General features: G+C 33.4%; 1 protein-coding gene across 1 annotated transcript in view; it reads right to left on the bottom strand.

Annotated features, from left to right (window-relative positions):
* The window catches only part of Pi4KIIIalpha (phosphatidylinositol 4-kinase III alpha), a 36,055-nt gene that overhangs the window by 8,208 nt on the left and 832 nt on the right, over positions 1-27,015 (bottom strand). Inside the window, exons 2-29 of the mRNA XM_068767192.1 lie at positions 25,613-25,823; positions 24,284-25,008; positions 24,059-24,172; positions 23,652-23,829; positions 21,232-21,332; positions 20,400-20,550; positions 20,126-20,321; positions 18,969-19,079; positions 18,316-18,489; positions 17,647-17,857; positions 15,962-16,073; positions 14,100-14,373; positions 13,572-13,673; positions 12,797-12,998; positions 11,784-11,921; positions 11,406-11,510; positions 10,618-10,809; positions 9,500-9,719; positions 9,102-9,302; positions 6,470-6,602; positions 5,155-5,229; positions 4,815-5,044; positions 4,354-4,478; positions 3,691-3,837; positions 2,874-3,055; positions 1,941-2,070; positions 1,086-1,265; positions 467-587 (exon numbers count right to left, since the gene is read on the bottom strand). Coding sequence (XP_068623293.1) covers positions 467-587; positions 1,086-1,265; positions 1,941-2,070; positions 2,874-3,055; positions 3,691-3,837; positions 4,354-4,478; positions 4,815-5,044; positions 5,155-5,229; positions 6,470-6,602; positions 9,102-9,302; positions 9,500-9,719; positions 10,618-10,809; positions 11,406-11,510; positions 11,784-11,921; positions 12,797-12,998; positions 13,572-13,673; positions 14,100-14,373; positions 15,962-16,073; positions 17,647-17,857; positions 18,316-18,489; positions 18,969-19,079; positions 20,126-20,321; positions 20,400-20,550; positions 21,232-21,332; positions 23,652-23,829; positions 24,059-24,172; positions 24,284-25,008; positions 25,613-25,823 — 5,041 coding nt within the window. The remainder of the gene's footprint in view (positions 1-466; positions 588-1,085; positions 1,266-1,940; positions 2,071-2,873; positions 3,056-3,690; positions 3,838-4,353; positions 4,479-4,814; positions 5,045-5,154; positions 5,230-6,469; positions 6,603-9,101; positions 9,303-9,499; positions 9,720-10,617; positions 10,810-11,405; positions 11,511-11,783; positions 11,922-12,796; positions 12,999-13,571; positions 13,674-14,099; positions 14,374-15,961; positions 16,074-17,646; positions 17,858-18,315; positions 18,490-18,968; positions 19,080-20,125; positions 20,322-20,399; positions 20,551-21,231; positions 21,333-23,651; positions 23,830-24,058; positions 24,173-24,283; positions 25,009-25,612; positions 25,824-27,015) is intronic.

Genomic DNA, 27,015 nt, shown 5'->3' with positions numbered 1-27,015 from the left:
ATCATCACCATCGTCGTAATTTCAGACATAGGACGTCCACCCCAGCTATATGGCTGAAATAATGATGATTGAGACACAACACACAATAACATCTGATTGTTGAAAGTAATTATTGAGGGTAGACAAAAAAAGGTGATATAACTTATTTTTTGGAGCACATTGAGTTGTCGGCAAAGCTGTGTTTGCACATTTTGAAAAGAAAATACTACGTCGTCTAATTTTTCTTTTAGAAAGAAAAAAAAGGTAATTAAAAATAAATGAAAGATTCGGTTCATAACTGGATTTTGAAATTCTAACTTATAATTCTGAACTTATGGTCAACGAACGATTCATCTGTAACGTAATATCATTACTTTGGTATACCTTTCATTAAATTAAGCAAGAAAATGATGTTTTCGAAAAAGCCAGCAAAAACAAAGAACTTTCCAGAAGTTTATACTAACAGTTAAAGAGGATATAGACTCACTGTCCTTATGATGCATCTCCTCGTCCGTGTACATATTGGTGTGCATGTTCCATATCAGCTGGTGTGCGACCACCTGTGACTTCTTAGCAAGCGATTTTATCAGCTCCGCTACATACCCCATCTATAATAGTAATCTGTATTTTAGTGATCTATGATGTATCCAAAATCAAAGTTAAAATAGCATTTATTTATGAGTTCATTACAATCATTTATAAGCGTCAATGTATGTTTATGTTTGTTTATAACTCCACCAGCTAACAAGAACTAACAACCAAGTCCGAGGGTTTGTTAATTCTTATTATTCAGTTTTTTTTTACAATTATTTTTTTTCTTAAAATTCATTTTTAACTTTTTTAAGATTAACAACGTGAACAGACTCTGAATGAAATTGTGAAGTATCTCTTTTGGCAGAGTCTGTGCTTAATATTTTTTTTTGAATTTACTAAGAGATAAATTTATCGCGTTTGGCCTATCGCATTACAATAAAATATACTTATTTAACTATGTTAATTTTACAGTGTTTTGAAATATGTATAAAAACTTTTTACAGAAAAACGAGCTTTACATTTACCCTTTTAAAATTATTGATTATTCCGTTTGTTAACAAAACTTCACTCACAGTGTCGTGGCGCAGAGCTTGTACCAGCTGTGGAATGTAGAGAAGCACGGCGGAGGATGGATAGGATGTTAGAGTAGTGACCGCAGCCTGCGCCGACAGTGGATGCGGAGGGTACTGCCGGCTGAAGTACGACAAAGCCTCCACGGGGCTCACACGGGCCCACGTCACCATGTGCACCAGCTAAACAAATAAACAGATCTTTAGGATTAGAGAATCTTAGGACTTTTAGGTAAGATCATCCTTGCAGGAACTGTCTATTGTCTAAATGTCCGTTCCAAGAGCCCTGGGACTGACATAAATCAGCTATCATATCAGCTATCAATTATATCAGCTATCCGCTTAAGTGAAGATTGATTTTCGGAAAACCTGAGCAAAGATAGACGTATTCTAAATAAAATAAAAGAATGTTGTGTGAAGTAAACCGGATTACTGTTCCATACGGAATGCTATTACGTAATGCTTATATTGGTACAATAAAATAAAAAATATCCTAATTAATATATATATATATATATATATATATATATATATATATATATATATATACATACAAATAATTATTTCTTTTAAGCTGTATAATTTTTGTGTGTCTTCTGTTGGAAGTAGAATATAGAATAAAGCTATATTATACAGTAATAGATATATAATAATAGATATAATGATAGATACATAATAATACAGCTATTCTGGACGTTGGTTCTCGAAACACTGGGACTGTTCCTGAATTTTAACAAGACATATTCACGATCGTATTCACCTAATATTCTTGTACCTGCGTTATTAACGAAAGGCGGTATTTTTCTTAATGCATTATCTCAAAGTCTTAATTATTTTATCTAATTTAACTGATGTTACCTCATGAGCGTCGCTAAGCAATGTTTCAGTGGTGACCAGATATTTGAGAGCCTGTGGAATGTGACACACAGACGTCGGCTGTGACTGGACCTTTCTTCTAATCTCCTTCACTATTGCTTCGTTCTTCAACCTAAACCACATAAAATTTATTAATAATAAGAGCTTCTTATAGTGAAATTATAGAAAAAATTCCGACATACTATTCCTTGGATGCAGACAGTGTACGACCGGTCATTGTGACAATCTTTGGAAGGGCTTATTCCTCGTAGTTGGCAGCCATTAGCTGACATGATATGATGAAAATGATTTTTTTAGGTATACGTACGCGGATTAGCTGTTTAAAATGACGCAATGTACTGTATATGGTTGCTACTAGAAGACGCTTTCAAACTTGTCATTTATTTTGTATTATTTTACAAGTATTTGATTCCTTTCTTAAACGCTTCCAAAATGTCCTCTACTTATCGTTTTTCATATACGTCACCCCTTCCGTGCTGGCCGAAACACTTTTACATCGAACGAATTAAGTTTCAGAAAGTTCATTCGTGGTGCACAGAGGACGCTACTGCCCACCTTCTGAACACTTGTTTGTAAGCAGTGGTACTCATTTATAATTAACGCAAAGTGTGAATTATTTAAAATTTTATCCCGGGTACCGAACCCGCGAACTACGGTCGCAAGTCTCATTCCGCTGAGCGTTGCTCGACTTTAGCAAACTAAATATGGTTCTGACGCTTCTTAATTCTGTAAACAAATCCGAAAGCTAAATTGCAATCGACCTCGCTCGTCGTGGTAAATATTCTTAAGCGTACCTATACATATAACCAATAACGTTGTTTCAAGATGCCATCACTTCTGACCATTAGAATTTTATTCGGTTTGATCATCTCAAACATGTAAAAGATTATTTTTTTTATTGTCTGTGGCATTTACCTTTCCGGCAGGAAGACGGCAAGGGCAGGGCTGATGTCCCAGGCGTGCTTAGCATAGTCCCTCCAAGTGCGATCGGTGTTCGGCTTGGAACGCCACGTGGCGATGTTGTCCTCACCGGGGACAGCCTGCTCGGGACGTCCGTGCGGATTGTGCCACGTCACAAGTAGCTCAATCTCCACCGCCTACGGAGGAAACATATGCAAAATATATCAACCCATGTACCGACTCATCACGATGTCTCGAGAGCGATAGGCTAAGGAGGTATTTTACGAAATTCCACCCGCAAAGGGGCGTTCATTAAATAAAATGCATATCTTTAAACTATAGCCCATTATACATTTAAAACTTTGTCAAAATATTTTTGTTTTCATGTCCAAAATTAACACAATTGGATTTTTTGGAATTACCGTTCCAAAGGTGAGGATATTCCTTTGGCCGACGAGAGGTCAGCCAAGGACTGATTCTTTGAAATTCCACATGCATGGAAGCTAGAGGATGTTTGAGGATTTTCTTTTTGACATATTAATGTATACCACGAATAGCTTATACCTCGTAAATTGTTATTACAATTTATGCACAAGTACTTAAAAAAAATATTTATCATTTCAAATAATAACACGTTATGATACCTTGAATTTGAACACTCTGCTAGACCGTATACAAAACGTGTACTTATTTAAAAAAAAAAAAAAAAAAAAAACATTAATAATAATGTGTCTATGTCTGTGTGTATGTGTCTTATATTAATTTAAATTATCTCTCAAAAGATGTTAAATCTAATGAGGTCAGGTTGTATTACGTGGTTAGTCATACATACCATCAGTTCCAGAATCAAGTTTCTTTTCCTGACGTAATCCTTAACGAAGGTGTCCTGCGACTTGTTCAGCGGTTTGAAGCTTCGGTTCGAACGCTTTCCCGCCACACTGCCTGCCCCGCTGCTGAGAGTTGTTGTTGACATTGGCACCTGTCAAAGCGACAGTTGAAATTTTTTTAATATTATGTATTTACATTATTAATATAATAAAATAGTGTTTTAAAATAAAGTTTAATTTCTATAAATCTTTTTGTGTTATCACATGTACGGATGAGAATGAACTAAAACCTTAGGAACATCTAAACGTTTTAAGGACATCAAATCAGTAAAGCAATGCAGGATATCCACCCAAAAGAAAAGAAAACGAACGTGTCAAAGTCACCGGAAGACGCTCGATTAAGGCCCATCTTAACGGGTCCTATTGGAAATCAATCGGGAAGGCCATTCATCAGTGACTGAAATGAAGATGTATAAATAGTTATTTTTAAAACTTTTTTTTTTTGGAAACGACGTTAGGAGGCTCCCGCTAGGCAGAACAACAACATAGTCAAGGTTGTAAGCAGTCGCTTATTACGAGCAGCATAAGACCGAGTCATTGTGGCGATCTTTGGAGGAGTCCTATGATTTAGAATGGGCGTCAGAATGAAAAGTTAGAAAAAAAATTACCGTATTAATCCAGCCAGTTGTCTGTCGACTGCCTATAACGCTGCTATTAATAGACGATCGGTTATCGGTCGGGGAGTTGGATGTGTACACGCTTTGCGAACTGCTCGGGCCCATCGTGTCGAATTCTGCTGAGTTACAATTTTTTTTTATAATATTCCTGGGCAAAAGCAACCTCTACTGTGGTAATAGTGACGTCACAAGTAACATACATTTTATGATTACAGTACCTGGCGATAAATATTTTGGAAAGAGACAATCGGCTAATTTCGGCTTCTTAGATCGTTATCTCTGTCGCATGAAATACAAAACATCCGGTATCTATAAGGCTCTTAAAACAAGTATTATTTGTTTCTTTTAATAATTGTTTTTATTCTTTGCATAAAATACACCAATTTTTCTATATCTATTAGAGATCCACAGGGGAGACATATATTCAGCAATACACATATATTTTAACATACCGCCAATATCACTGCTCTTCAGATACTTCTTATCAGAATGCATGAGTTGCCAGAACTTGATCAGAGACATGATGTCCTCCCTCAGCGCTCCGGAACTCTTGGAGGGACATTGCAGACCTCTGCAGAAATAATCTAAGCAGACACTGTAAACCCGCTCCCTCAGTATGTTACGAGCCAAGGAACGCGGCAATATGTCACCTTGTAGTAAAGAAAGGCCGCATGATAACAGTCTGTAAACAGTTAAGCATATTTATCCACATTGACTTGTTGCATTACATATAAATATATTTATTGAGCACACAAAAAATCAAATACATGATTAAAAGTTATGGTAACTTACTTAAATCTAACACCGGCTGCCTCGACATGTCTATTGATGTGATCCCTTATGTCTCCAACGGTGATAGGTAATGATCTGTGTTAAAATCAATATCATATTATTCGATTTGCAATTTGTAAATACTGCTGACATGGAAGGCGCATTATTAAAGTAATTCTTTGCCGAAATAGATAACTATTTTTTAGTCCCATAAAACAAGATTGGTTTTTATACCTAAAACATACTCTCAATTATTTAACATTATAGCGATAAGGTAACATTAACACGTTGACTGCCAAGTACGAGATAAGTCGTAAATTGCGTTCTTCTCTAGGACGTTAACTACGAGTTATCTCGTCCTGTGTTTACTTGCTATTTTTTTGCAGCTACGAATATACTCGAAATATATCAATGCTAATAACGATAGACGGATTCCGGGGAAAAAACAAAAAATCACTGCTGGCTTGCACGAACAGATAATTTATTAAAAAACAAACAAAAATATAATAATGAATACTAGTTCAAAATCAGAAATAAAAATAAAAAATAAAAAAACATATTTTTTATGTTTTTTGATGATAACTATGCACTAGAATTAAAGTTTTTGATAATATAATGTTATTATTGAAATTGCCATTTTACGCCAGATTTCTAAAATTTGCCGTGACAGTCAACGTGTTAAAATATTTTTTTTTCCAAAAAATCCGATTTCTTGCAAACAGACGACGTAGTAATTTCCGTAGAATATTATAAAACATGAAAAAGCATGTTTTTGCTAAAACAGTGTGCTTATACAGTGTTTTAAAATTAATACATTCAATTAGTTGCCGGGTATTATTTTAGAACTTTTAACCATTTTAACAGGACGACAATCTGTTGATGATCTTTAGACGACAAAAATGCTGATAACAATATCAATTACAAATTTTTAATAATAATCAACCAAAGGTATTTAGATCAATGATGCTCCGCGTTTACTTAATCGATTTACGTACAAATGTACAACCTTCCGCTGTTTGATTATATTCTTTTACACAAATTAAATAAGTAACATAAACACAAAGATGCCTAGAATTAGCAATTCAAAATGTCCGCGATCTAAACTGTAAAAATAGATAAGTATTTTAATGGCTATAACTTTAAATAAACACTGTTATTACATTTTACAAATGCTAATAACATTGTAAAGAAGTAACTGTCCCCACCTTTTTTTGCAAACTAACTTTAATTGATAAGTTTTGTAAAATCCCTTTAATTTTAAATCTCTGAAACTTATGGTTCCAGAGAAAAATGATAATTGAATTCTGGGGTGGAAATATTTCTATAGTGAACTTACCTATGTAGTAAGCTAGCGAGCATCTCTACTTTCTCCAAACTGTTGTACTTAGCGGTGTCTGCAACCTCACACAAGTACCGAACCCACACTGCATGTGGAGCAACGAATGGTGGCCTTGGCTCCAGTTTTGAGCCTGAAAATTAAATTCTTCTATAACTATATATGCTTTACAACTATTACATCTTTTACCACAAATACACAAATGGACATTATTAGAGGAACGTAAAAAAGCTATTATAGCTAGCTATTTATAATTACAATACGGAGGTCTGTATCATAGGACACTGTTAATATAAATTCTGCCTTCAGTGTTTTCTTTAAGTCTTCTATAATCTCTATATATTTTTTAATAGTCTGAAAAATCACAGATCAAACTAATTATATTTCTGCCACTACAAATCAAATCAAATTATTTTTAATTATATGCTGAATATTGGTTACGTTCGTGTTACAGATATTAAGGTTGTGTAAAATGTCGCCACAATGTACCCTTACTGAGCGTGCTGTATACAATAAACTCGTAATTAATTATTTATTTTGTCCATTACATCATCCTTTATAGGCTTCCCCCATAGATTGCCAATAAGATCGGTAGAAAACGGTCGGCATACAATGCCTTCAGACGACTTTAACAGGGTAATATCTACTTCAGTGCTTCCTAAGGTAGGGCCCACGCCCCACAAGGGCGCAATTCGATTATTAAATAAAGGCATTTAGAAAAAAAAACTCGACGCGAATATAACCCTTACGCTTTAATATAAAAATTATGTATATGTAATATACATAATTTTTTTAGGGGAACACAAAATTTTAGAAAGGTTTAGGAAGAACATGGCACATAAAAGGTTCCTGTACATTTTCGGGTTCTACCTTTATTTTTGTTCCTCTAAACACGTCCATGCGTGTACTTAATATATATTTATTTTACACTAATTCCCAAATATAATTATTAAATACTATTAAATATTTTCTATGGATACCGAATATACATTTGGTTATATACCTCATAGTTTAATAATACTTAGCTTACCGACAGAAGCCTAAGAAACAAAAAGTCATACATGAGTTTCATATGAATTCATTATGACCTTTAAGTATATGTAGTTAAGATTCATTATCAGTTACTTTAAAATCTACTTTCAACTTAAAATACAGGTTAACCTAAAGTTTTACGGTGATATATTAAAATCTACGAAATATTACTCAATAAAACTGCATAAACCCATTAAATTGTATGGTAACTAATAAATACAGCATATGTTTTAACGATACGTTATTGTACAGAATATACATAAAAAGTATTAAAACTGTATTTCGAATTTTGATACGAATCCTTTTCCGTTAAGTTTCTTTAATCTATAAAATATTTTTAGAAGTCATTATAATTTTAACTATCATAGATTTTCAATAAGACCGGTTAGTAGCGGCCTCCTTCCAACGATTTCCGATGACTATAATAAGGTCATATGGTCTTTTTAGATTGTGTTGTATACTACACACGTGAGAGTTAATATTCACCATACACTTTTTCTGAACCTTTCTGACGATCCGTAGTAAACATCTTAAATTCGGAACTTCTCATTTTAAAAGAATTTGCACCGGACAAAGAATGACGCTCTGAAATATTAATTCTTTTGTTATTCTACTTTCTAGCGTAAAGCAGAGGGAGCCACATGCGAGTCTTTATTTGTGACTCTCGATAACTGTACTCGAGTTCAATCGATCACTCAATCACTATTGATTTCATAATATTAGAATTAGTTTAAATTTTTGTGCATATATTTTCATATTTCATTTCGAAATGTATAATTTCAAAAATATTTGTAATACTCTTGTACATACCTTTTATATACGTATTTAACCCGCGGAAAATTAAAAAATTAACCTAAACTTTCAAAGAGCTCTCTAAGTTTTCATGATATACGCTTTTAATCGGTCAATACAATGAATCGCCATAATTTAAATTAAAATAGAAATAACTTTTAAATAACCTCGTCATATTTATATATATATTTTCGAAAACAATATAAAAAAAACAGAGACATAAATTAATTTACTTGTTATAAGAATTGTTTGCTGAATAACTTATACTTTAACTTACTTAACGTTTATTTCTCTCATTGAATATAAGCGTTCACTGGGAACATTATACGTCTAATACGTAATACAAAGGAAAACTATCATTTACCTTATCTTTTTATGACTCAAATCTGATTAAATCGTTTTTTATATCAATGTCAAACTTGATACAAAAACCCAAATTTCCAGGTAGCACAAAACTAAGAAAATACACGGAAATTATTATGTTTGCAAAATTAAATAGCACGTTAGTATAGCGGAAAACTCAGGTCGACAGCTGATTTTATATTTTGCCGGCTAATCAGACGCCTTGACGGACTACGGAATGTTGTATGTTGCGCGTACGTTTTTATTTCTATGAATTACCGTAACGTTCTTTACATACTTTTTTTATTAATTTATTTTACACACTTTATTGAAAAAATATTTAGCTATAACGTTTTTCTTAGGAACGTGTTATAACGTGTAAAAAAGAGTTCGGTGTACAGTTAAAAAGTAGTAAATAACTGTAGTATTTGGAGTACGATATATCGTTGCATAAACATAAACTTACCTTCATATGCGGCTAACGGGCTAATCTCTTCGTGCTGTTTAGAGAACAGACCCATTTTTCTGTCGACGGTACTTTGCCATGCCGCGAATATCTCCTGCAGAAGTCGCAGTTCAAGGTCCGGTCTCGCTGTGTTCAACCATTGCCAGCACTCTACCGCCGTGGTCACGGCATCTTCCGTGAATATTTCCACTTGTGACCATGCTGAAAACAGGGAAAAAATCAAAATATATTTATTTTGTTCAATACACATACAATGTTTTGTAATTATAACCAATAATAAATAAAAGACATCTAATAACGCTATATGCAAACAGCTTTCGATCAGTTTAACTGGAAACAGAGCCCTATGTCCACCAATGGACGTCCCACGGCTGAAATGATAATGAAGAAAGTCTCACCAACACTGTGTAAAAGGGCCCGCGAAGTAGGTGATGTCTGTGAATGCGCAGACATCTGATGTCGCGCGTGCACCAAAAGAGCCGTGGCCCGCCACAGAGCAGCCCTGTGCGCGGTCTCGCTGCCGCTGGTGCAGGCGTCCCGCAACGCTGCGTGGAGCTTCGCCCCTACACGCCACACAGCTGCCTCGCCTCCACCTTCCGCCGTTACCGCACCGGCCACCTTGTGTTATACCGATTGATTAGTTATAGTGTAAAAACTGTACAGGGGTGAATGAACAGCTGGCAGCTTGGTGGGCGATAGATAAAAAAACGCTCGATAAAATCATAAATAGCTAATCTTGGAATGGTAACTGCGTACAGTTCAAGCTTATGCCTTATTAAGTTATTAGCCCAACGACCTCTGAATCCGATTAAACATTTAATGGAAGAAGTATCCTGAGCTTAATTAGCTAAAAAGTAAAGTAATAGTTAGTTAGTAAAGTTTAATTACCGTAAAAAAAATTTGTGTCTTAGCGATCTGAAAACTCCAATTTAATGAAACTGTTAATGTATGTCAAGCATTCAGTGATCTTTTTCCGCTAAAATAACAGTATTCATCAACAGTAATTATAAAAGACTTATTAACAATTTTTAATAGTTTAAGACATCCACGATATAACGTAGGATTTTCTTCATTCATAATATTAAGTGACGATAAGGCATTCACTCTACAATAAGACACTATGAAATCCTAAAACAACAACTAAGAAAGGGACTAATATATAGCTGCTTCCGCTATGCAGCAACAGACGTGCAAACACGTGTGGAGTGAATGGTGAACGGTGGTTCTTGTGTTTCGCATTGTTTGCCGCACGCGCATTTATCAGCGTGCTGGCGGGCGGTGCACTTTATTGCACGACTACTGCTGCATAGCGGAAGTAGCTATATATTAGTCCCTTTCTTAGTTAGGACTTTCTTAGTTCCCTTTCTTAGGATGGACTTCCGCGAGATAACGCCTGAATCTATTACACCTATAACAACATACTTTATTTATTGCATAAACACTGACTGTACTTGTAATAACATTAAAATATCCTATTAAGGAGTTTAACATGGCTTATAAAAAAGGCACTACTCACTTCTCCCGCGTATCTGCTCCGTTGTGACACGACAGCGAGTAGAGCAGCAGAGTCATGGGTCACGCATGGTGGACGTTTGTCCAGAGCCGCTCGAGGCAAAGGTGCTGACATACGATTCAGGCCGCCAGCGCCTAACAACGCCCCTGTTGCCAAGGCCAAGCCGCAGTGATGCCATAAAGTAGAATTTGGCACCTAAAACACACCTGGCTTAGAAGTTATCAAACCTCACGAATCAAATACAAAATATTTTTATTCAAGTAGTTTTTATTTTAATTATGAAAATCGTACATGAATTTCACGTATTATATAAATTCTTATTACACCCATAACCCGAAATATTATCGTACGTTTGCTGTTTTCGTTTCAATTCAAATCAGCATGAACTGCCTCGGCAATATATGACATTCATTGGAATGACAGTGGCGCCATCTGTCGATGGTCATACCAACCTAGAAACCTTCGCGGGCTCATTCACAACTTTGCTAAACATTATCATATGATCAAATGCAAAGTTCACGATTTTATAAAGGACATGTAGACAATCATTCATGGATACATATAGATAGAATAAAATTTTACTAAATATGTATTGGCAACAATCAAGTATCTTTATCACATGTACAAAACTAAAAACGTTTGCAACAAATACGGACGCTCGAACCAGTTAAAATCGATTATTTAACAATAATTCTATTTAAATTACTGAAGATTTAGATGACGATTATAAAAATGATCTTCCTATAAATAACCTAAATAGGTATAGCTACTTTGGTTAACGGAAATATTACCTGATTAAGATATTCTTGGAGATGTGATCTGGTTGACTGCGGCGCCCATTTCATCGCCTCTTGAACAATACCATGGCATCGGTCTGCAAAATCTTTAACAATTCCCTGTTGAAGTTGCAATAAGGTTAATAGCAAATTTTCATCATTTTTAAAATTTTATACAGAAATCATTTCCAGGTACATCTTGGTAATAGGTCGGTATGCGTATAAATCAAAAATAAAATATAATCTAAGACAAAACCTATATTACAGTAATAAGTGCAAAAATCTTTTAGCAAGTTATAAAATCAAAAACCGTGAAAAAATTTAGACATTGACAATGTAAACATTATAGAGTCATATATGAATATTTAATGTCTGCAAAAGTATTTTCGTTACCTCTCTGCCTTCCAATGTATCTTGAAGTTGAAGTGTGAAATCGGTACCAGGAACTTTAAGTAACGGTGTTTCTTGATTAGCGTCGAGTTCTAAACTGAAACTTAATACTTGGAGTATATCCAACATGGACCATAGCACCTGAAAATACAAGATTCATTTACACCTGTCATCCAAAATTATGGTGAAATGGTCATTTAACTATCGGGCATTAGGAAGGCAGGTAATTTTTATTTTCTAACGTCGGTAGAACTATCTATAACATTTGCCAAGCGTCTCTTTATCAAAAGTTGGAACAATATTTGGTTCAGCCAAAACCATTTTGAAATACCTTTTGTGTCTAAAACGCGTGATGTCTCGCCAAAATCGCGCATTTTTTTTGCTATTCAGCAAACTCAAAAAGCCAATGCGAACGCCGTTATGACACGATTGATGAGATAAAAACCGATTCGAGGCAGGTCTTAAAGGCAATACCGGTAAAAGAGTATTCCGACTTTTTCGCGGACTAGAAAAAGCGTCGACAAAAGTGCTATTTACCGGACGGGGATTACTTTGAAGGGGATGACATTGATTAGAATTTACATTTTATTAACAAATTAACTTTTTATTTTGTATACTTCATACAGTTTTATATACTCCATAGACAACAAAAATAAGAATCATTGTACTGAAAATTCTTGGGTTAAAAATAAATACATAACTATAACAAAATGTTTTAGTAATAAATGTTTTAGAAATCGTGTAATTAAAAGCATGCTACTTATAAGTGAAAAACGATTAAGATTCATAAGGAGTGAAAATTCGCGGTAAAACATAAACACAAAATGGAAAATTTATTTTTGTTAGTATTCGTTGTGTAATATTAATAAATAAAGTGGTCAATCTGAAAAACATTTTTTTTTCATAACGGGTCAATAACTTCTGATATTACAGACTCTATCAAGACACCTAGAAATACATAAAATAATTCTTATAGCTATTAATGGCATTTTGTAAGAAGTAATAAAAATACTAACACGACAATTCCATAACAAATGCGGGAACCGGTCCACTAATCCCGCCAACCATTTATCAGCTACGCGACGAATCTGTTTATGGATGTGGTTGAAGTTGACTAGAAGAAACTGCGCGTGACTTTCCAACTCGCGTTCTCTCGATTCGTCTTTCACCTTGTCCGACATCACGTCTAGAAACTTCTGGAACACCTTATCGCCAACGCTAAGCAACATAAGGCATAACAATATTACGTAATTTAAATATCAAAAAATTAAAGAGTGCACATATAATTTGACATGTTAACACATTTTTACTATAAAACGGCTTACAATAATAAATATTGCAAAAATAATAAAAATCGCCCTTTTATCTCTAGGTTGACGCAAGGCGTGCATCCATTAGTTTGTTATAAATAATCTTCTTATGCAAACGAAGTTGTCCACTGCACATTAATGTATACACCTAAATATTAATCTTAACAAATAATAAGAAATTTATGTCTTTATAAGTCATTAGGGGTATTCCAATATTTCCTGTTAGAGCCCATGTATCTTCTCATAAAGTACTGTAAAATAAAACAATGGCCCTTAATTAGGTAGCGAAAGTATCTAACTATAAACCGTTTATTTTAGCGATGTATGATATGCGCAACTAAAACATTAAGTATTAGTCGATTTTGAACTATCCAAAACGTCATGTGGATATCCTCAAAAGACAAACACTTTTATCCTAAGGGAATTTGAGCTCGGCCAAAAGTATGAATTAAAATTCCAAATATCCTCATTTGTAACGCACCTTGCAACGCATTGCCACATACCACTCTTGTCCTTCTGTAAAGCCGTGTCGCTTAAATACTCGATAATTGGCTGTAAACTTGGTTCTGGTGAGTTGGTTACCCTAGAATATATATAACGTTTAAAGATATTGACATTCCAGATAACAAAGACTTAAAATTAGTTAGTAAATAAGAAATAAGATAAGTAGGAGACTGTAAAATACGAAGACAATTTAGAACCAAAAACAAAAAACTAACTACAATAGGTATGATTCCGTGAGGGGCATCACAATCTATAGTTCTTTTGCGTTAAGAATTCACTAAATCAACATTGTCAGCCTTACTGGAATAACCTATTATAATACATAAATCATTCGATATAACCGTTGTAAGTATGCCTTCAAATGGTGAGTGTCACTTGACTTGAAGTAAGAACGATTTGGTTGGTCTCGGGTCGTGACTAGGCCGGTGGACAAAGATTAACGTATTCTTAACGCGAACGAACTAGTGCACATGATGTTAGTATTATTCCTAAAAAAAAGACTTACCTTAAGGTTTCCAACCAATACACGCTAAGCAAATACATGCACGGAGCAAAAGTCAACTTGTTTACATTGACAGTAACGTCGGGCGGGTGATCTAAAAGATTCAGTATCTGTGTCTTCAACTCTTGCAGCTCGGTGAGGGAGACCGAGTCGTTCCTTACGGCGGACGTGTACTGAAGTTCCCTCATTTCAGACCTTAACGATGTTTGCGAAACAAGAAAAGGTGATTTGACAGCTATCTCTTTTACACCTGCATATAACTCCTGTGGCCACAGACCTGGGAAATATTAAAATTGTGTCTACAAATGTTCAAGGAATTATGACATATTTTTTTTATTTGAATGGTTCAAATGATATTGTTTAATATTTATTTTATTTAAAAAAACTGTTCCAAGAAAATTATTGTAAACATTTGAAAATTAAAATCAAATTATTTTTAATTTTATTACATTCATAAAATGGGTAAATATGCAGTTAACAATTAGAATGTAAATTATAATTGAGTGGTTTAAAGTTCTTGAAATATACTCTCTAATATATTCTTTAGTAAATTACATAAGCCGAATAGTAAAAAAAACTAAAACCAAACCCACTCAAAACCAAAGCAAAATTGTAGTAACAACGTAAATTTCTATAAAAATCATAATCTAACACTGCACTTCTAAAGACAACCTAAAAGCACACTCTGTATGAACAAAAAATGCTTAAAACATATTTTACAAAAAATCACCCCAAATGGACAAATGTGTGATCATTCCAAGACATGTTAACAATTCGTACATGGAATTCGTATGTGATGTGTGAAAATTATAATAAATATAATTCAAAACACAAATCAGTTAATAACAAATCTCTGAACTTATTTGACGCAATATTATTTTGATTCAAGTATTTAATTAAAATATATGTATTATTCCAATAATGTATACACAAATTATTGGCTTTTATTGACAATAATATAACATATTTACATCAATAAATTAGCACGAGCTTAGCACAGCATTTTATACAGTAAATGTAAATGTGTGAAAGTTTTAAAGAGGTGATACAGTAATGCTTATTTGTCTGCAAATGACCTATAAAGTGCCATTTCAAAAGATTACATCATTTTTTCTCCATAAGAATGAGACATGCCAATAACTTCTGACAGTAAAAATTCTGCAGGGACAGATATTAAACAATAATTAAATTTAATATTACTAATCCATAAGAAAGTTTGAAAATGTTTTTTTTACTATAATATCACTATGTTATTTATTATCTAAAACCATAGTGTTTTGGATAGGGTGTGCCATACATTAATTGACCCATTTTAAAGCTTCTACACTTATTTTCAATCAACCTGTATAATCATCCTAATTTTTCACTTTCATCTAAAAACTTTTATGTCCATTTTATTATAAACAATATAATATTAAAACAGTAAACCTAATGCAAAATAATAATAAAAAAACTCCTTATTTTATTCAAAAAATATTGTCAAAATAACAAGAAACATAAAAAGCTAAACTATTAAAGACGTCAATATTAGATACGATTTTATAAACAGCGTCATATCAGTTCACTAAAACCACAATTTAAATTAAAAAAAATCAAATCACAAACAGCTAGTTTCTAGAAGCATCTTTTACTCACGCTTTCGCATGGCTACAGGCGTGGCCATAGAAGAAGAGACAAGATGTTTAAGTACATCTATATAAACAGCATAGAATAAATTATTCAAAAGATAGTGGTGATAAAAGAGTGGAAATGTAAATTAATTCCATTACAATATACATAGAAGTTAAATGAGAACAATTCGAATTGTGGGGAAAATTTTAATTAAACATTAAAAGATTTGGAAAAATAATAGTAACAGCTTTTACCTGATTCAGCGGCCGTGAAACCCATAACGACACAGTAGAGCCAGAAATCTTTGAACAGTTTGTGTAATCTTGGCTTGGGGTTCTTTATGGGAGGCAACCTTTTTACTAGAACCTGTAATATTAAAAGAACTACTTATAATTTACTTAACAAATCCTTCATGAATCTGAGTGTACACATATATAATACATTTCCGCAAAATGTCTTAGACCGCCATATTCTTAATTTAAAATCTAAAATTGATAGTATTATGTAGTTGATATTGTAATGTACACATGAAAAATTGTTAAATTTCATTGAAAACAACAACTGTTGAACTTCTCACCGGGTTTTCTCAGCAGAACAATAACAGAAGCAGGACAAGATGGCTCGGCCAGTGGTCGCTTATGACTTAAAATGTAAAAATTTAATGAAGATTTTTGATTCTGGAATAGTTGTCCTCTTGCCTTATTATTTTAAAAAAAATAAAAGGGACCATAATACGAATTCGTGTTTTGAGTCTATCTTTCCATGTCGTCATCTTCGTTATCGTTTCTGCCCATAGAAGCCCATTACAAGGGAAAGAAATGTTATGAGGAGATACACCATAACCGCCAAGCTTGGCAGGCGGGTTGGCGATCGCAGTATGGTATTATGGCACGTAGAATGCTACTGCCCATCTTCTGGATACTAGTTTGAGAGCAGTGGCAATCCTATATAACTAATGCACAAAGTGTGAATTATATAAGATTATATCCTAGGAAATGACCACCGACCTATGATCAATAATCTCAGTTCTCTCAGGGTCTACACCTCTACAGCCCTTTCCATGTAAAAAATCTATAAAGTCCAAAAAATAATATACCGTGGGTATATTATTTATTTTTTTATACTTTAAAACACCTAACTTCTTGTAATTGCTTTTCTCTATATATATACAAAACAGATATTGCCGAGTAGAGAAGAATAAGTTAAGAATGGAATAATTACTTCACTTGCAAAAATACGCAGAAAAATATATTTTATACTTATATAAAACTTAAACAAAATATTTTTTCGTGTTAAAAATTACCAAGAATTTTATTAAATCGACGGACGTACTCTTTGAGTACATTATTTAAAGTCACTCTACCAAACAGTAAAAAAATAGGTATAAAACTTGGCTAGAATATTTTTGATCATGTTAAAAATTACCAGGAATGGTTTTTTTTATTTAGCAAGGGATACATGGTATATGGCTCCGAAAAATCCTTTCGTCCAAAGTATCGCAAGTGCTTAAAGCGAAGGTTTTTGAACAGTGTGTATTGCCGGTAATAACTTATGGGTCCGAGAGGTGGTCGCTTACGGTGGGCCTTATAAAAACAAGGTCACTCAAAGAGCAATAAAGAGAGCCATGCTGGGAGTTTCGCTGCGAGAATACTGATGTAGTTCGAAGAATTGTTCATCTGAAGTGGTCACATCATTCGTCCAACCGATGGTTGTTGGAGTCAAAGGTTCGCGAGTGGCAACGACTAGCCAGTAGATACAGCGTGGACAGGCCCACCATTAGTGGGTGGACCATCGACATAAGGTCTAGGGTAATCACTGGGTGCGGGAACCGCTAGATCGGTCATTGTGGAGATTATGGAGGAGACTTATGCCTTGCAGAGCTCGTCTATCAGCTGTAAACAAGAAGAAGGTATAATAATGTAGAAGGAGAAATACTGACCGCTATGACGGGTATTAGAACGCCAAGGTTGCCTGCACTGGAAGAGGCCTTCAGCACAGGGGCGGGCGAGCGATCCGTAGCGCGTTCACCGCCGAGACCGAGCTGAACGAACAGTTCCAGGAGCCGCGTCAGCAGTTCCAGACGAACGCTCGTCCCACGTGCGTTCGCAGCAACGTTGGCAAGCGCGTTCAACACCGCACCCGACACGTGTCTGTGTGGCAATGAGGTAACAGAGGTTCAAAACATTTTATTATAAATGATTACAAAGTACATAAATGATTACAATATACACAGCCATGGCCAAAAATATTAGGCACCCCAAAAAAACACGTACACCCCGAAACTTATTACAAATATAACTTATCCTTTTAAGAATATAATGACCAAAAAAGAGAGTTTAGTATAAAAACTTGTATAAAAATCCAACTATGAAATGAGTAGGGAAACCGGAGATTGGTTCTCGTGTAAATAAGATGAAAAGGGGTAGAAGTCACCTCACTACTGATCACCGGGTCAGAAGAACTTGTCCGTGACTCACTGATAGACCGATAAAAGACATCTTTCAACAAAGTCCTTTTTATAGCCTAAATTTTAGTCCATCCTGCATCTAATCTATTTACAAACAGAAAGTAGTATAGTAAAAGATCTAATATATTATTTTTCACACACCTGTACTGCTTCCTGTCATCAGTGTGATGATAAGCAGCGCTCGCCGCTTCCACGGTGATAACGGTGAACATCCTCATGATTTCGTCGTGAGCTGGACCTTCGGGGCTAGCGAGTGCCATACAGCCAAGCTGATCCACTATCAAAGTGTCCAACGATGACGGCGCCCGGCATAACCTGCATAGTAATCAATTTTTCCTTACAGTAATTACTGTTATACTCTTGTAGGATAACTATAGGACATAACTTGTCAGATATGAATTGAAAACAATACTTTTGTGAATATAAGTTTATTAGGTATGCCAGACAATTTTTAATAGGTCAGACGGTAAAAAAATAAAAGAAACACACGCGTTCGCCACCGTGCTCGAGCTCTCACTAGGACGATTGATGTTTGCGAGCATCTACATCATCGATGCTCTTGCCGCCAGCGCACATGGCTCTGCCGCTTTGCACCCGACCTCGTTAACGACAACTCCGCTAGATGATGTAGAGTAACACGGTTGCCACACTAAATATACTAGGCTCCCGAATGCGTATTTTCATTGATGAAACATGCTTCAAATTCAAACGATTCAATAGTAAAAATAATTTCGCAATACTTAAAAAACAGAATCCTAAACCCGCATTATAGGATTTATTAATGAAATACTTACCTCTGTTGGAAAAATTGTAGAATAGTATCAGTTGTTTTTGGTGTGTCCTTTAGGGCTACAGCAACATGACCCAACATGATGACTATATTTGTACTTATCAAAGAAGACTCACTGTAAAGTTAAACAGTAAAAGATTATTGGCAATGATTTGGACACATTTAAAATTTAATCTAATTAGTAACATATACATGTTCGTAGTGAAATGTGATATTAAAATAAAAAAATATATTTGTAGATCCTGATAAAAAAAAGGTCATCATTTATTCCTATGTCCCCGAGATGGGGCAGAGAGCGTCCACAGTACGTCGCCATCCCGAGCGGTCTTGAGCCTCGCGTTTTACTTCGATCCACGTCATTCCAACTGCCTTCGCTTCTGCAGTGATCGTCCGCCGCTAGTTTTGTTTTGGGCGGCCACGTCTTCGCTTTCCTTGAGGATTCCATTCTAGGGCTTGCCTCGGTATATGATCAGGGTAACTTCGGAGCGTGTGGCCTATCCAGTTCCACTTGCGTTTTGATCTGCTGGTCGATTGACATATCTCCGCAGCATTTCCAGAGGTCTACGTTAGAGACTTTCTCAGGCCACATATACCGAGAATACGTCGAAGACAATTGTTAACGAAGACTTGATAAAAAACATACTATTATAAAATTGGTAGCTCGTACAATTGGTTTGCAAACTATTTATATAAATTTTTGGCCTTATAATATAGGTCTTAGGCAAAGTAAGAGGGGTTTAATTCATTCCAGGATATTCCGATTTTCTACACCGTTCGGTAGGAACTACATAATTTAGAGTGCGTTCGTCGAAAGTCCGCCCGTTAAAGAACCATTACTACATACAATAGTGGCTTGTCGTGCGCCCAAAAAAATTATTTATATAAATTTAAAACCTATAATATATACTACCTACAGATTAAAAAATATCTAATTACATGAACGCACTCTCAAAGTCTTGTGAGTAGAATTTCATAAATTCCTTGCTTAACTCACCTTTACACAGTGAAAGGGGTATACAAACTTAAAAAATTTATGCCTCATGATTTTAAAGATATCATGATGAGTCTGTACAGTTCTTATATATGTTATTACACTTATGTGTGTGTATATGTATAAAGATTTGCTAGGATGAATTAAATATAGCAGCAAAAACCACAAACCTATCACTTGTTTCTGCAGTAAACAGCCGGTTGCTGACAGATCCGACTAGAGCAGGAACGCAGAACGGATCGACGGTTAACGCCGCCTCCAAAGCAACGCAAAGATTCTCTATTGCAGCATCTCGAAGTTTCTCGAACGGCGTCGACTTTACCGGAACACCACTGGAGGTCATACCTTGTAATTCTTTGCCTTGTACTGAAAAGAAAATTATACTTTATTGGATGAAATTAAATAGATATAATACATGATGTAAATTAAAAAATAGTTACATACACGTTACTTTCATATGCTCCTTTCCAGTTTTCTCTAACTCCAGCTTGTGCAGTTTGAACAGTATTGGAGACGGCGTTACTAGGAAATCACGGAGACAGTAAATTGAAGTGTTTGCTATTGATGGAAATTTCGTCGCTAGTTTTCCAAGACCCTGCCATAATGACGTAAAAGTTTAATTTTTAATAATTCGGTAAATTATTAACTTTGTGTAATAAATCAAATTATTTTAAAATAATTGTTTTTAGATTCTTTATCAAGAAATAATATGAACCATAGACGTACTATAGCGAAAATAAATTCCAAGTTGCTGAATTTTTTTTATTAATACAAACACAAGTTATCGTTATTTATCACCAGCATATAAAACAGAAATTTACATTATTATTATCATCGTCATCATCATCATTTTAGCAGTCAGACGTAACAAATTTCCACAGGACGGGGTGAAAGCAGTCTTCATTCTGCATCTTCTGACGCCTTCACATTGCCACCTTTCATGTGTGTTCTTTACAATAGTAATAAATATCATTTTTGGCCACCAGTAATTCATTACTATATATTTCTTTCATTAATTAGTTTTAAATTGGACGGTCATATACTCGTACATGTCGAAAATATTCATATAATATATACTTTATTGTACTAGATAAGTAATTGATTTATTAATAAAAATTTAAAATAATGTTTTAACATTTTAAATTCATACTAAATCGTTTTTTTTAATATAATAAATTCTTTTTTCAAAAGAAACAGATTCGCCAGTGTTTTAAAATCACAAATTGCAAAAATTAAATTCCATTTACAAAAAATATATATAAAGCAACGAACTTACTTCTAAACACACCATGAGTAGCGGCATATGGGCTAATATCAATTTGTGGTTATGGTTAGAATTAATCTTCTCAGTCAAACGTCCGCACAGAGAATCTGCGCCTAAAATAAAATTAATAATTAAAACAATGCCTTATTATAATCGACTCACATTCTATTGCACACTAATCTCTTTGGAAAAAAACCTTTTTAGCACACATATCTATTTTTAAAATGGACATAACAAAAATCAAAAACATATTATTTCCTTTTACATCAAAAACCTCACGTGTATATACATAGTTAGTAAAATGGTATACATAAAATCTATTCTAAAATATCACACTGGTATTTTTTAACAATGTTGTGTGAAGTGTATATAAGGATTTATGAGTATTGTGAAAAAATCCATGCAATACATAAAATATTTTTCAGACTTATAGTTAATCAGAGATAATATAGATATTATATAAAAGCCTTTGCCATACTCGTGTACATATACCATTCCATTAATGGCCATTTTGATAATTGCTGATTCTTAGCATTCATTCAAAAAAATTTCAATTTAATCTTTATAGTAAAAATTTAGTGCCTTGGTTTAAAATATATTTTTAAAAGTATATTTTACATCGAATATTTTAATAAATTTATACTAAAAATGTCAAAAAAAATTTTTGATTGTTATTCGGCAAATGAAGTATGGATTTTATTAGTCAAAAGGGTCAACTCAAACTGTCATAGAACAAAGATACCTATTAATATTGTTAATGCATTTATAAGAGCTGGTACATCATAGTCTTCATCCACTGTAACATCATAATGAGATATAAGTTAAGGAAAAGACCATTGTTTATGTTGGTCAATGTAGTTTAAATTTACTATTATAAACACAAACTTTAATCTATAGAAATCGTAAATTTATATACATGCATATGTTATCATAAAAAATATTTAATGAAAATAATATTCAAAACTAACCGTGTATCCCAGGTGTTTATACTATTTAAATATTTATTATAATGTAATATTGAAGTTAAGCGCAGAGATCAGGTATTCAGATGTTTATTAACTTAAAGTTTGAAGTGTTAGCTTATTACGTGTTGCTTTCCATAGGCTTCATTAAATTAGTTACTCTTTTTTGGATTATTAAGTGTAAAAAAATATCATGGGATAAATTAAAGAAGTTTGTTAAGCGAAAACTTGTAAAAAAAACCCTATTACTTACAGTGTGAAAGACTTTTAAGTGTTAATAAAGCTTGAGAATTAAATTCTCTACTACCCTATTAAATATATTGTGAAACTGACCACTAAAAAAACCATATGTGTTGTGGGCCTTGGATCAGGTCGCGTTTGGAACCCTTGTAACTTTGAGTTAACGGAAGCCATTATGGGGGAGCTCAATCTGATTTTAAATTCTATCACAGACTCTTTCACCATTCTACTTATGACCACTGATCACTGTCATTATTTCCAAGTGAATAATAATATAAATAAATAAATATGGGTAGCAGTGTACAAAAATATTCCGTGATACTGATAATGAAAGGGCGAGTGAGATGGATAATTACATCTGATTAATAATTTATTTATTATTAACTTATAGAAACCACATATATAATTTGTAGTAAATTACTTTAATATGACATGAATTTCTGATCTCCGGTTATAACACACTATCGATACAAACTAATTTCATTGAGGTATACAATAGTAGCAAAAGGATGGACGCCTTATGTGAAAATACTCACAAACTGAAGAAATCCCCATCCAATCAATATATTGGAAAACAAAAAAAAAATAACTGCTGAGTTGAGAAATTATAATTTAAAGAGAATAATGGAAGATAAAGTTCAAATAAGAGAGAAATACAGAAGAGCAATGAAAAAAAATACTAATCATACATTTTATAAATATGATATATTATAATAATTACATTAATATTTTTTTTTGGTAGTAATTATAAATGTCAGGTAGAATATATGATTAAATATGTTAAAATTAAAAGAGTAGAACGAAGAGAAAGAACTGTGGTTTACGATCGTGTTTGTAAATATTAAAAAAATAAATATGGAAATCAGCATATTCAAATCTATCACACAATGTGTCCTCTTATCACACAATGTGTCCTCTTATCCATAGTCGACTAATCACAACCTGTACCATCTCACTGTGTATCCACACAGACTAATACAGGCTAATAAAATAATGCCATCAAAAAATTTTTGTACCTCACTGAACACTATTTAGTTAAGCTAAAATTATTTTACCAGAGATAGTTAATGTAAAATGAACTCAATTATGGAGAGGAGGTTAAAATGAAATACTGCAATTTTTTACTGTAATTTGGTTGTTACATATAAAGATTGCTATGTAACATTTAAAAAGTTTCATAGTAACCTTTGTATGTTTACTATTACATAAAAGAAACTGAACTGAACTTACCAGTTTCATCACCAATAGCCCATACGAGCAAATCCACACAGGCCGAGTTGGCCATAACGTTAACCTTAAACTTGTTCACTGTAGCGAAATTGCTCTCGCGGTCTTCCTTTTCAGAGGCGTCATGATGACGACTCTGTAATTCGGTCTGACCACTGAGAAATAAACATTTCACGAATTCCTGTGGAAATAAATATTTTATATTTATTATACAGATTATTTCACTAAGCACCGTCAAGCAGTAACAGGTTGATAGTGTAGTTAGTGCCTAACACAAGAAAATTATTTACATGCAAATTATAGACTCATGAAATTTGTTACAATTTGAAATAATATCATAAGGACTTGGGTAGAGAACTACCATTGATGAAGATATAATTAAAATGTTCATCACTAAATATATTCTTTACCTGAACATCTTTTGTAAATGGGCCTGGTAAATCTTTCTGATGCTGTAAAATTTCGCGAAGCAATGTTACCATTACTAAATTAAGAGTTTCTGAAAAAGATTTGTATGGGAACACCTGAAAAAATAAAAAAACTCCTTATTGTATTGCTTAGAAAGTAAAATATAAATTAAATGTACTTATTATTTTACTTATATTCTTCTATTTTTACTACATGTAGGGTAATACCTGTATTTGTCCAGATGCTTGAATATCTTCAGCCTCTTCATCTAAAAATGCTAAAAGATCTTTGGTCAACAATTTCTTTGCTAATGACAAGATTGATTGTAAATATGTTACATAAAATTGTACATTAATCCTTTTCTCGGGTGACTCAGAAAACCGCATGTACGGAAACTGATTGAAGCTAGACCCAAATTTATGAAAGAAGTATGTTGTAGGGTCATAAGGTACTGAGCTATAACTATGGAGAGAACCTCGTTTTAATGTGCCACCAGAACTGTCAGTTGCATCAGTACCATTTTCCAAAATATTCTCATTATTAGGGTTCAGATTCCCTGATAAAGACCTCGGAATGATCGGTCTGAATTGATTGAACTTTCTTTTTTTATCTAAAGTTGAATACTCAAAGTTTGGCTCTGGTTCCTTAGTTTTGACTGGACTTGGCGGATGAGGAAATAGTCGACACAGTAAAGGAGGATCGACAGTAGCGTATCGGCCCATGGATCGGGCCAAACCGATTAGTGTTGGTATAGTACTCTTGCAAAGCTGAAGTTTCGATATTGTATTTTTGTAGTCTTTGCTTTCGTGACAGTTCATAATAATTTTTGTGAGGTTGGACATTAACTCTATTTGCGCTGTTATGATCTCCTCGCGGAGAGAGGGTTGCTTTGAAGCAACATCAGACAGCAATGTGTTGAGGCAGAAACTAAATTTTTCTGACATTGGTATACCTGAAAATTGGCAATAAATTTATATTTAATTACTTGATGTAAAACATGTCATATAAAATTAGTTTCATAATAATAAGTCAGCCAATAGACTCCTTTCTTATGTTTTATTTTTATCATATACGGGTCATAAGTGAGACAGAAAAATATAACTACTTGAAATGAGCAATGTGGGAAAATCAAACTAGAGTTTTTGTTATAAAATTTTGTCAGCCTTTTTAACTATGTTATTCTAGAAAGATTGGTATCAATACACTGGAATGCACCATGTTCCCCTAGTATTGTATTAAAAATGAATACATCATCCTAAAATATGCACTTTGTTCCCGATAAATCTATTGAGAGTAGATCATTTATCATAGGAGAAAACCACTCTTTATAAGTATCTCCAACAATAATATTGTGAAACTATGGCTGAAAGACCTACTCCAATATTTTTTTATTAGATGGTGATGGTCTGGTGGTGGTTCCCCCAGAGATCAGCCCTTGTAGAAGTCGTGTACACATATAAATTATGTACACTTGAATGTACATATAGTCAATTAGAAATAAATATATGAATTATAGCATACTAAAAACTACAAAATTGAAAATAATTTAATCTTACGGTCAGCACACTTAATTCTGCATAAGGGTTCTTCAAATTGTGCATTTGTGAGACACTTCAGTATTTTAAGAAAATATGGTAACAATTTGTCCTGATGCTGCAACCCACTCTGCAGGAAGTACAAGCCCAATGCAATGCTCGCTTCTTGGCTGCGTGAGGTGACTAGCAGAGTGGAGCTGGCTTGAGGGCACAGCATAAACAATGTGTTCACCTGAATAATATATGAAAGGTCAAAATTAATACTTGCAATGGAAAAATTATTGAATCTGTATTAAAAGTCCTTTTCATTGGGTTTATCCCATGTGTCCTATTTATCCTTTGTATTTTGACTTTATTGTAATCATTTACTTCATAAATTATACATACATTCAGAGCATTAGACATTATCATTCAAATGCAAAGAAAAAGAGCCTAACAAAGCTTTCCCACCACTAGTACCCTTATTGGCTAGTTTTTATTTAATATGGATAGCTTCATGCAAATGCACAGATTTAAAACAAAAAACAAAGAAAACAGGAAAAGAAGCAAAATTCAATAACTTCGAAATATCATCTAGCTTTACTTGGACACATCCACATGGATGTCAAAATCATTTAACCTGTCCATGCTTTGAATTGTTACTTGTTTCTTTATTCAACTTATTTTAGCTAAGCTTAGCTTAACAAATTTATTCTATATTTTACTTATATTTAATTTTGGGCATTAATCTAAATTAAGGATTTTTCATCCTTGATAGCTTGCATATTGTGAACAATAACATCACCATAACAATGATAAACATATAAAATGAATTAAAGGTGATAGATTTGTAGAAACCAACATATCCTAGATTTAAGAAATTTAGATTTTTGTCCAAAATTTCACACTAAAACTCTCCTTTAATATTTGTAGTTAATTACTTTCATTTAATAAGTCAAAGTCTGAAATTTTATTTGATTAGACAGGGGTGCAGAGAATAATTATGTATTTTTTCTATATATATATATATTCATAAACTAATATATAATATATATATTCAAATAACATTGAACAAAAACTTTATTTGGTTCCAATTCATATTCAATGATTATTTTTAAACAGGATGTTTAAAGATAATATTTTGCTCAACTTATTAATGCTACAGGTAACCTTGATTATTTTAACTTGTGAAGACTAATTTACATTCATGATAAAATTTACAAAATTATATTATGTTGAATGATATTTTCACACGATCTGGCTTCTATTAGTAACTAAAAAAATTGTCAAAAAGTTATCAGAGAAATGAATCACCATTGTTTTGCATTTTCAAGGCATTTTCAAGGCGACATTGTAACATTACAAAAATTAAAAAATGTTAAATAATGTATTACAAAAGATAAGATAATTTCTTACCTTATTCAGATACATATTTAATCAAAAAC

The sequence above is a fragment of the Battus philenor genome, unplaced genomic scaffold (assembly GCF_028537555.1).
Source record: "Battus philenor isolate CCGP_79_NKW_IND1 unplaced genomic scaffold, ilBatPhil1.0.hap1 SCAF_23, whole genome shotgun sequence".
Lineage (NCBI taxonomy): Eukaryota > Metazoa > Arthropoda > Insecta > Lepidoptera > Papilionidae > Battus > Battus philenor.
Note: the sequence above shows the minus strand (reverse complement) of the source record. Positions and strands in the feature narration are given on the sequence as shown.